This window comes from Arachis ipaensis, chromosome B4 (assembly GCF_059453495.1).
Source record: "Arachis ipaensis isolate K30076 ecotype BB chromosome B4, ASM5945349v1, whole genome shotgun sequence".
In the NCBI taxonomy this organism is placed as follows: Eukaryota; Viridiplantae; Streptophyta; class Magnoliopsida; order Fabales; family Fabaceae; genus Arachis; species Arachis ipaensis.
The window spans coordinates 112,022,782-112,034,902 of record NC_142439.1 but is presented as its reverse complement, the minus strand read 5'-3'; the positions used below and the strand labels follow the sequence as shown (position 1 = coordinate 112,034,902).

Sequence of the window (12,121 nt, the reverse complement as noted above, 5' to 3'; positions counted from 1 at the left end):
AGACTCTAAGAGATCATATTGACTTGCTGAGTCAATATTTTATTCTGAGCCAATATGGCATTTAGAGTATCAATCTCCAGAACTTCTTTCTTCTGAGTTGTCCCATTATTCACAGGATTTCTTTCAGAAGTGTACATGAATTGGTTATTTGCAACTATTTCAATGAGTTCCTGGGCTTCTTCAGGCGTCTTCTTCAGATGAAGAGATCCACCAACAGAGTTGTCCAATGACATCTTGGATAGTTCAGACAAACCATCATAGAATATGCATATGATGCTCCATTCTGAAAGCATGCCAGAAGGACACCTTCTGATCATTTGCTTGTATCTTTCCCAAGCTTCATAGAGGGATTCACCTTCCTTTTGTCTGAAGGTCTGGACTTCCACTCTAAGCTTGCTCAATTTTTGAGGTGAAAAGAATTTTGCCAAGAAGGTATTGACCAGCTTTTCCCAAGAGTTCAAGCTTTCTTTAGGTTGTGAGTCCAACCATGTCCTAGCTCTGTCTCTAACAGCAAAAGGGAAGAGCATAAGTCTGTAGACCTCAGGGTCAACCCCATGGGTCTTAACAGTGTCACAGATTTGCAAGAATTCAGCTAAAAATTGATGAGGATCTTCCAATGAAAGTCTATGATACTTGCGATTCTGCTGCATTAGAGAAACTAATTGAGGCTTAAGCTCAAAGTTGTTTGCTCCAATTGCAGGAATTGAGATGCTCCTTCCACAGAAGTTAGAAGAGGGTGCAATAAAGTCACCAAGCATCTTCCTTGCATCTCCACCATTGTTATTAGGTTCGGCCATCTCTTCTTCTTTTTCGAAAAAATATGTCAGGTCCTCTCCAGAGTGTTGTGCTTTAGCTTCTCTTAGCTTCCTCTTTAGAGTCCTTTCATGTTCCAGATCAGCTTCAACAAGAATGTTCTTATCCTTGTTCCTGCTCATATGAAAAAGAAGAGAACAGAGAAATAAGAAGAATCCTCTAAGTCATAGTATAGAGATTCCTTTATGTGAGTAGAAGAAGAGAAGAGTAGAAGAGTGAGAAGAGAAAAATTCGAACACAGAGAGGGAGAGAGGGTAAGAAGAGAAGTGTTAGTGATTAAATAAATAAATAGAAAGAGATGAGAGAGAGAGAGAGAGAATTCGAATTTAAATTAAAATAAAAGGAAAATATTTTTGTTTTTATTTTAATTATTGGTTAGTATTCGAAAATTAAAAAGAGAAATAAAATAAAATTTGAAAACTAATTAAATTAATTGATTAAAAAGATTTTTGAAAAAGTGGTTAGTGATTTTCGAAAATTAGAGAGAGAGAGAAAAGTAGTTAGGTAGTTTTGAAAAAGATATGATTGAAATAGAAAACTTTTAAAATCAAACAAAAAGTCAAGTAGTTAATTGAACAAGATTTGAAAATCAATTTTGAAAAGATAAGAAGTTAGAAAAGATTTTGAAATTGATTTTGAAAAAGATATGATTTGAAATTTATTTTTAAAAAGATTTGAAAAGGAAATTAAAAAGATTTGATTTTGAAAATTAAAGTTGATTACTTGACTAACAAGAAACTTGAAGATATGATTTTAGAATTTAAAGAATGAACCTTTCTTAATAGGCAAGTAACAACTTGAAATTTTTTTTGACTCAAAATATTAAATGTTAGCAATTAATTTCGAAAAGATGAAACAAAAATAAGAAAAAGATTTTGAAAATCAAATTAAAATTTTCGAAAATATTGAGCGAAAAAAATGAAAAAGATTTGATTTTTGAAAAAGTTTTGGAAAGATAAGATTTTTAAATTGAAAATTTGACTTGACTCATAAGAAACAACTAAATTTTAAAAATTTTTGACTAAGTCAATCCAAAATTTTCGAAATTTATGAGAATAATAAGGGAAAGATATTTTTTTTATTTTTGAATTTTTATGAGGAGAGAGAAAAACATAAAAATGATGCAAAACATAAAAATTTAAGATCAAAACAAAAAATACATGCAAGACACTTTGAATGTCAAGATGAACACCAAGAACACTTTGAAGATCAAGATGAACACCAAGACTTATTTTTGAAAAAATTTTTAAGAAAAGAAAAACATGCAAGACACCAAACTTAAAAATTTTTAAACTTTAGACACTAATAATCCAAAAATGCATGTGAAAAACAAGAAAAGACACAAAACAAAAAAATCACAAGATTAAACAAAGACAATCATCAAGAACAACTTGAAGATCATGAAGAACACCATGCATGAGTTTTCGAAAATTTTAAGAAAAATTAAAAAGATGCAATTGACACCAAACTTAAAAATTGACACTAAACTCAAACAAGGAACACAAAATTCTTTTTGGTTTTATGATTTTATTAAAATTTTTGGTTTTTTTGAAAATTATTTTGGGAAAAACGAAAAAGAAATTTTTTTTTCATTTTTTGAAAATAAGAAATAAAAAGCTTAAAAATAAAATAAAATTACCTAATCTGAGCAACAAGATGAACCGTCAGTTGTCCAAACTCGAACAATCCCCGACAACGGCACCAAAAACTTGGTGCACGAAATTGTGATTCAAAAACTTGATATGGTGAATTAGTGATCTCAACACTTCTTCACAACTCTGATGCACTTAACCAGCAAGTGCACTGGGTTGTCCAAGTAATACCTTACGGGAGTAAGGTCGATCCCACGGAGATTGTCGGCTTGAAGCAAGCTATGATCATCTTGTAAATCTCAGTCAGGAGGATTAAATTGGTTATGAAGTTTTGATAATTAAAATATAAATAAAACATAAAATAAGATAGATATACTCATGTAATTCATTGGTAGGAATTTCAGATAAGCATATGGAGATGCTTTGTTGCTTCTGAACCTCTGCTTTCCTACTCCCTTCTTCCAACCATGCGTTACCTCCTTCCATGGCAAGTTGTATGATCCTCTTGGATGAAAACAAATCCATCTGCGTTGTCACCGCAGGGCTAATCATCTGTCGGTTCCCGCTAGCGTCGGAATAGGACCATTGTCCTTTTGCGCACTGTCACTTGCACCCCACATTCGCAGGTTTAAAGCTCTTTACAGTCATCCCTTACCAGATCCTACTCGGAATACCACAGACAAGGTTTAGACTTTCCGGATCCCAGGAATGCTGCCTTTATTCTAGCCTATTCCACGAAGGTTAATCTCAGATTCAGATGCTCTGTTGTCAGGAGAGACGATGTGAATCGTTGATTAGAACCCAAGAGAATATACTCTGGCTGTCGTCCAATGACTATGTTGAACATCATGTAGACCGCTTTGTGGTTGTCAGGCACGCGATCTTGGCTAAGCGAGTAACGAAGATTGGGTGATTGTCACGGGTCACCCCTTCATTCTGACTTAACTGAATTAAGAACAAGAGTATATCTTGGAGAAGAAGTAGGCGTGAATTGAATAGAAAAACAGTAGTAATTGCATTAATTCATGAAGAACAGCAGAGCTCCACACCTTAATCTATGGGTGTAGAAACTCCACCGTTGAAAATACATAAGTGAAAATAGGGTAGACATGGCCGAGTGGCCAGCCTCCCATTGAGGTCTCAGAACGTAAAAGTTACATAATATGGCCCAAGATTCTAAAATAAATCACTAAAAGTAGTTTTTATGCTAAACTAGTAACTATGGTTTACAGAAAATGAGTAACTAAGTGCAGATAATGCAGAAATCCACTTCTGGGGCCCACTTGGTGTGTGCTTGGGCTGAGAATTGAAGCTTTTTCGTGCTTGGGCTGTTCCTGGAGTTAATACACCAGCTTTGGTGCCAGTTTGGGCTTTTAACTCCAATTCAGGTGCCAGTTTGGGCGTTTTACGCCAAGATGTTTTGGGCTGACTTTGAATGCCAGTTTGGGCCATCAAATCTCGGGAAAAGTATAGACTATTATATATTGCTGGAAAGCCCAGGATGTCTACTTTCCAACGCAATTGAGAGCGCACCAATTGGGTTTGTGTATCTCTAGAAAATCTATTTCGAGTACAAGGAAGTCAGAATCTAACAGCATCTGCAGTCCTTTTTCAGCCTCTAAATCAGATTTTTGCTCAGGTCCCTCCATTTCAGCCAGAAAATACCTGAAATCATAGAAAAACACACAAACTCATAGTAAAGTCCAGAAATGTGAATTTTTCATAATTATTAATAAAAACTATGTAAAAACTAACTAAAACATACTAAAAACTATGTAAAAATAATGCCAAAAAGGGTATAAATTATCCGCTCATCAGATGTCCATTCCACATTGTGTGAGGGTTGTTAATTAATTTGGTTTTCCTTGACTCTAAGTGACCCCATTAGTGTTGACTTAGGACTTAGGGATTGAGATTAATTATGCCTAGTTGACTTATCCTCGATGTAGGGTTAACTAATTGGGATTAATCCACACACAATTACCATGTTTGTGGTCCACAACTAGGATAGCAAGCCCTCATTACCCAATCCTTGCCAAGAGCTCTTTTTAGCATTTAATTGCCCTTTTATTGCTTTCTTTGATTGCTTTGACTTTTAATTTCTTGCATGCTAAGTTACCTTCTTGCACCTTAATTTCTTGCTATTTACATTACTTGCCCTCTCTTGCATTCCCAATTCCCCATGCTCTCTCTCATAGCCAATAATTGTGCACATTATTGCAACTCCTAGGGAAGACGACCCGGGAGCTAAATACTCTCGGTTTATATTTTGTTTTGTATTGTGATGACATTTGATTGATGATCAATTGTTGGGTTTGAACTATACTTAAAACGCCTATTCCATTTTGATAATCAAATTCCTAACCCATGCTTTTGGTCATTGTCACTTACCACATGACCAAGAAACTTCACCTCATTCTTCCAAAACTCGCATTTAGATAACTTGCGTACAATTTTCTCTCCTTCAAGATTTGTAGCATAGTTCGCAAGTGACCCGCATGTTTTGCTTTGGTTTTGGAATAGATGAGAATGTCATCAATGAAGATGACAACGAATTTATCTAAGAACGGACAGAAGATTCATTTCATGTAGTTCATAAACACTGCCGGGGCATTGGTTAACCCTAAAGATATTACCGCGTATTCGTAGTGACCGTATCACGTTCTAAAAGCAGTCTTCGGAATGTCCTCGTCTCTAACCCTTATCTGATGATACCCGGATCGCAAGTCAATCTTGAAAAATACTCCAGCTCCCTGAAGTTGATCCATTAAGTCGTCGATCCTTGGTAGTGGATACTTATTCTTCACGGTAACTTTGTTCAACTGCTGATAGTCAACACATAGGTGCATGCTCCATCCTTCTTCTTCCCTAGTAACACTGGCACTCCCCACGGAGAAACACTCAGTCGAATGAAGCATTTACCCATTAAATCTTCTAGCTGAGCCTTAAGCTCAGCCATCTCTAAAGGTGACATCCGATAAGGAGCACTCGAGATCGGACCTATCCCAGGCACTAACTCAATTGCAAACTCGACCTCTCGATTGAGAGGGAATTCATTAATGTCATCTGGAAAAACCTCAGGAAATTCACAAACAATTGGAATTTGCTTTAAGCTTTGTTCATCTCCCGAAACACCCGCCGTTAATAGCATAACACCTTGGCATTTACATCCAAAATAGTTCACTGTCATAGAGTTCAAATAGTATCTATTCACCACAACCGGCCCTTCCGACCCTTTTGGCATAAAGTATACTGATTTCTCAGAATAATTAAGCAAAATATGATTCCTAGATAATCAATCCAGTCCCAAAATGAGATCCAAACCGGTCATTGATAAACAAATCAAATCATACAATAGAATATGTTGACATAAGGAGGGACATATTTACTAGTTATATCATCGGCAATCACCTGAATCTCAAGACGTTCTTTGAACCAATCATAGACTTTAATGAGATAAGTAAACCAAAGGAACTCCCCCTCTAAGAACCGTATATGAGAATTTCATCTCATATGGCTTAAACAGAAAAACCCAATACTGGTTGTAACAGAAATGGATATGTTAAATAATAATAAAATTTTGAAAATTATCATTTTTTTGTTTTACCGAAACAAGGAACCATAAAGAAAAAGAAAAGGAGAATTGGATTATTCTTTGTTTACAAATATACAAAACTTTGATCCCTAATACGCCATAAATAGTTCAAACTATATATTTGGTGGAATGTAGGTAGTGGTTATGATTGATTCGATAAAAAAGCAGGAATAGTGTGTATTTTTCGTTGGGGATTTCTTGGAAAAAATTGTCGTATTTTTCTTCCATTTCTTATGAAAGATATTCAGTCCATCAGAATAGAAGTTAAGGAGGGTATTTTTACTTAAATTCTCGATGTAGGTGATACATACATAGTTGGTTCTCATCCTTCAGAGACTACGAGTATAATAGGAGCATCCGTCGACAAAAGGATCCCAAACAAGCAACGGCTTCTAACAATGCTTTCTCAATACTAATGTCTCCTATGATGCATGGGATTTGAAAGCTTCCTGGATCTTTCATCTTTTGGGGAAGCTTTTTCTGTATAATAGCACTGCATTCCTCTGTGAGCACTACAGTTTCCTTTTCTCCCCAGTTCCTTTTCTTGGTCATGAGCTCCTTCAGAAACTTAGCATAGAGTGGCATTTGCTCTAATGCTTCAGCAAAAGGGATGTTGATTTTGAGCCTTTTGAAGATCTCCAAGAACCTATAAAATTGGCCGTCCTTCCCATCTTTTCTTAGCCTCTGCGGGTATGGTGCTTTTGGTACATAGGGCTTCAAGACTTCCTTTGGTGGGGTAGGAGTATGTATCTCTTCTTCCTCTTTGATTTTTGAGTTCTTGTCAGCCTCTTCTTCTTGTAAAGTGTGGCTTGAAGATGCCTCCTTCACCACTTTCCCACGTCTTAATGTGATGACCTTGCATTCCCCCTTGGATTGGTCATGGTATCACTGGAAAATGCATTTGTAGACATGGGTATTTGCTTAGATAGATATCCAAATTGTACTTCCAATTTTTTTATTACTGCTCCTTTGTTGTTTAGAGTGGATCTAAATTCTTCATGGTATGCCTCCAACTTCTTGTCAGTTTGTGCTTGTGTCCCTGCTACATCTTTTGCCATCTTTGCAAGCATGGCCTCTAGTCTTGCAAATTTATCACTGTCATCGCATGGTTGTGAAGTTGAAGATGGTATATTGCGATTGGTTAGATTTTGAGGATGGTTTCTGTGTGATTGTTGATTGGTTTGGAAGGGGGCATTATGTGAGTTGTGGTAAGATCTATGATTGTTTGGTTGATGGTTGAGGTTGCTGTATTGGTTAGAATGGTATGGCTTGTGGTCTTGGGCTTGGTTTTATTGGTTTCTCCACCCAAAGTTTGGGTGGTTCTTCCAACCTAGATTGTAGGTTTTAGCATGGCAATCGTATGGTTGTCTGGGTGGATTGTTCACATAGTTGACCTGCTCCCAATCATATTCAGCTTCTGGACTAGTCCCTTCTTGCACTGGTGCTTAGGTGTTGATTGCTGAGAATTGATTTTTCTCCATTTGCTTGGTGAGAGCTGCCAGTTGGGTTGTGATCACTTTGTTTTTAGCAAGCAGAGCATCCATCTAGTTTAGCTCCATCACCCCCCTCCTTGGGTTCCTATCAGATGCATAAAAGTACTCATTATTGGCCACAGTTTCTATGATGTCTATGGCTTCTTCAATGGTCTTTTTGGTATTGAGGGAACCTCCTAAAGAGTGATCTAAGGCCTTCTTTGCTTCTTCGGACAATCCTTCATAGAAAATGTTCAACTGCACCCACTCATTAAACATATCCGGAGGGGAATCTCCTTGTCAGCTCTTTGTATCTCTCCTAAGCTTCATAGAGACTCTCTCCATCTTATTGTCTAAAGGTTTGTACCTCAATCCTCAACTTGATAATTCTTTCAGGGGATAAAATTTAGCCAGGAACTTGTTCACTATTTCTTTCCAAGTTGTCAAACTCTCATTTGGGAAGGATTCTTGGATGCTTTGTCCCTAAGAAAAAAGGGGAACAAAAGTAGTCTACAAGTGTCAGGGTGAACGCCATTAGCTTTCACTATGTCACAGATTCTCAGAAAAGTGGTCAGATGTTGATTTGGATCTTCCTGAGCATTTCCTCCAAATGAGCAGCTATTCTGAACAAGAGTGATTAGTTGTGGTTTGAGCTCAAAGTTGTTGGAGTGTATGGTGGGTCTCAAGATGCTGCTCCCACAATTCCCAAGATTGGGATTGATAAAAGAGCCTAGTACTCTTCTTTCTTGTGGGGGAGCATGATTACCAACAACCTCCTCTTGATGATTGTGTGCTTCACCCTCCATGTTTTGGTTTGGATTCTCTTCTTCCTCTTCTTCACCAACTACCCTTTTTCCTCTTGCCACTGCCTCTCTTTTCAATCTTAGAAATGTCCTCTCAGGTTCAGAATCATAAGAAGTTACAGCTCCTCTCCTCCCTGTCATACATAACGTAGACACAATCCAAAGCAAAAGTGAACACCCTCTTGTTAAAAAGGGTGGGTGAGTAAAGTTTGGTTGATGCAAAGCATCAAACAATTAGTGTGCTTCTGTTAAAATGGCAGTATATACAATGAATATTTGCAAATTCAAGTGCTGGAAGAAATAAAGAAACATAAGGAACTGAAACTAAAGTGGTTAACAAAGTAAAGAAAATGCTTAATCTAAGTACTCATAAACTTAATCATTGTCAATTCAGAATCAATCCCAGCAATGGTGCTATAAACTTGATCACGAAAAATTACTGTATGATTACAATAACTCCTTCGGCAAGTATACCGAATTATCGTCAAGTAAAAACTCACTGAGAGTGAGGTCGATCCCAGGAGGATTGAATGATTGAACAACTTTAGTTCCAGGGTAATTTAGTTAAAGTAATAAAAAATAAGTGTTGAGTGTAGAAATCTAAATGACAGAATTGTAAATGACTTGAAAACTAAAGAAAGCAATAAAGTGTTGAATGGTACGGAGCATAAAGATAAATTACTGGAATGTAAATGAAAGAAATGTAAATGACTGAATTGTAAAAGGGAATGTGTTGATTGACAAAAATTAAACAAAGATATAAAGAAGAGGGAAGATAAGAATGGGAAAGATTCATTGGGGTTAGGAGATGTTGCATTCTCCGGATCAATTTCAGATCATCTCTTCTTCAATCATGCAACTCATTGACCTCTTGGCAATCATGATTGATTGAATCCCAATTTCTTGGTAATTCAATCTCTCAAATCTTGGAAATCAGCCAATTCCTTGGTCTAATTGCTCATGAAGAGAGATAAACTTGGTCCTTGATTATACCACACATCCTCAGAGATCCAAGTAATGGGTAGATCTAGCGTCACATTTATCTAATCCCAAAATCCTAATCTACTCAATGTGAGAAGGGATTTCAAGCCTGACTTTATGTTTTCTCTTCCAAGGTTCCCATAAAAGCCAAGTTGCATTCAATCTCTTTTCCAAGATGATTGAATGCTATCATAAAGAACGAAATTCCTTCTAGCAAATCAAAGAGCGATGAAGAGTAGAAGAAATTCACTAGTCATTAATCCATCAAGTACAACAGAGCTCCCTCCCCCAATAAGAAGGAGTTTAGCTACTCATAGTTTGAAGAAAGTACAAGAGATGAAAGAAGATGAAAGTAAAAGTAAAGTGAAGTAAAAGTTCTAAGCCCCTTTCAGTGCTCTTCAAGGGGTATTTATACTACTCGTATTACTAGAAATGAGAAATTACAAAAAAAAAAGAAATTACAATTAGAACGAAAAGGAATAATATCTCATTTGTGAGTGGCGTGTGAGCGGCGTGCCATGCCCAGAGTATTGGTATGGCTTGGCGCTCCACGCCCAGGATCCCAAGTGGCACGCCCATGATGATGGTTGACTTGGCGTGCCACGCCCAAGTCTCAAGTGGCATGCCCATGATGCTGGTTAGCTTGGCGTACCATGCCCAGGTCTCAAGTGCCACGCCCATGATGAAGTCTTCAATCTTCTTCTCTGGGAAGCTGGCCTGGCGTGCCACGTCCAGGTCTGGCATGCAATGCCCTTGTTGGTGCAGCAATACTTCCTTTCTAGTCAAGTGAGCTAGCGTGCCATGCCCATTGATGAGAGTTTGGGTTCACAAGCTTGGCGTGCCATGCCCATAGTACCAAGTGACACGCCCAAAGTGATACTCATTTCCTTCTCCTCTGGACAAATGAACTGGCGTGCCACGCCCAGCTTGGAAGATAGAACTGGTGTGCTATGCCCAGCCTGGCGTGCCACGCCCTTGATGAAACTTGGAGAGCCCTTTTCTGGACAGTATGGCTGGCGTGCCACGCCCAGCAGTGGCGTGCCACGCCCATGATGAACCTTCAAAATTCTTCCCTAGAAAAGATAACTGGCATGCCACACCCATTGTAAATCTTCAAGGACACTTCTCTGGTCAAAATGCCTGGCGTGACACGACTAGTAGTGGTGTGCCACGCCCATAATAAACCTTCAAAACTTCTCTTTGGAAAATATAGTTGGCGTGCCACGCCCATAGTGGAACTTGAAGGACTCTCTTCTGAAGACATAGCTGGTGTGCCATGCCCAGCAGTGGCATGCCACGCCCGTTGTTAAGCTTGGAAATCCTTCTCTGGAGAATATAACTGGTGCGCCACACCCAACAGTGGCGTGCCACGCCCATAGTAGATATTGGAAAACCTTCTCTGGATACTATGCCAGACGAGCCACACTCAGCAATGGCGTGCCACGCCCATTGTACATCTTGAAAAGTCTCTTCTGGAGATTATAGCTGGCGTGCCACGCCCAGCAGTGGCGTGCCACGCCCACTTTAAGATCTTGGTGTTTGCTTGATGGGGCACGTCCCACACAAATGCCCAGCACCTTTGCTTGTTTTCTTCCTCTTTTGTTGCTCTTTTCACCTGAAATACAAGCAAGAACTCATCTCAAAGCAAAGTCTTATAAATTTATGATATAGCTCTTATTAATGCATTAAATAAATGAGAATTCATCACTTCTATAGCCCTTTTTGATGAGAGAAAGAGATAGATGATGCAAGTCATCAATGTGTTTGTGTAAGATAGGAGAGATTGCATGTATATTAAGAATGAGTCTGGGAGAGTAAGAGTAACTTGTGTGGAGAAGGATTATCCTTGGTTGATCTATATGTCAAAAAACTCGGTTAATTAGCAAGGCTTTTGAGGTAAAGACTTTGCACAACAAACACACATGTCGCAGGGATTATGGATGCAACCTTACAGACAGAAAATGGGTTACTGATGAGAAATTGGAACTGCGATTGAAGACGCAACCGAAGTTGACACCTAGGGAGGCAATGGAGCATATGAAGGAATATTACAATGTTCAATTAAATGGAAAGATGATTATAAGGGCATTGAAGCAGGCTAGGGAGATTGTTCTCGATAGTGAAAAGACACAATTTGGGAAGATGAAGGACTATTTGAATGAGATACACAAGAGTAATCCAAGGAGCACAGCTCATATGAACACTTTACCCCAGCCACAAGGTCCAAATTTATTTGAGAGAGTGTATATCAATTTTGATGCTTGCAAAAGAGGGTTTAGAAATAGGTGCAGGCCACATATAGGGTTGGATGGGTATTTTTTGAAGGGATATTATGGGAATCAGTTTCTTTTTGCAGTGACGCAAGATGCAAATAACCTTGTATTTGTCATAGCTTTTGGTGTAGTGAGGGTTGAGAACACTGAGAATTGGAAATGGTTTCTAAATTGCCTACAAGATGATTTCAGAGCAAACATGCTATTTGGATGGGATCTGATGTCTGATCAACAAAAGGTATATGAACTATTTTAATTTTTTAGCTTTTCCTGGTATGAGTTGTGGTTAAATGAATTCTGCAATATTCAATTTCATGCAGGGTCTTATTAGGACAGTCAAAGAAGTTATGCCAAATGCATATCATAGGAACTACGTGTTGCATATGTGAAAGAATTGTGAACAGAAATTTCGGGATAAACAAGTGAAGGGGTATGTTTGGAAAGCCACAAGGAGCACTACTCCAGTTCAATTCAAGGCTGCCATAGATAGGTTAAAAAGTGTCAGTCATGGAGCATGGGAATATATAAGTATGTTTGATCCTAAGGTATGGTGCATGGCATTTTTTAGTCACTTCTCTAAGAATGCTGCTGT

At 38.1% G+C, this 12,121-nt stretch overlaps 1 protein-coding gene and 1 non-coding gene across 2 annotated transcripts; both read left to right on the top strand.

Annotated features, from left to right (window-relative positions):
- The first annotated feature begins 291 nt into the window (after positions 1-291).
- Positions 292-395, top strand: LOC148568800 (small nucleolar RNA R71). The gene has a single exon (XR_015882622.1). It is a non-coding gene; the product is annotated as a small nucleolar RNA R71 (small nucleolar RNA).
- A 6,710-nt stretch (positions 396-7,105) lies between these two features.
- Positions 7,106-11,918, top strand: LOC148568799 (uncharacterized). Its single transcript, XM_088484786.1, has 3 exons — positions 7,106-7,179; positions 11,140-11,767; positions 11,850-11,918. Exons 1-3 carry the CDS (start codon positions 7,106-7,108, stop codon positions 11,916-11,918), a joined length of 771 nt encoding a protein of 256 aa, XP_088340912.1.
- The last annotated feature ends 203 nt before the right edge of the window (positions 11,919-12,121 follow it).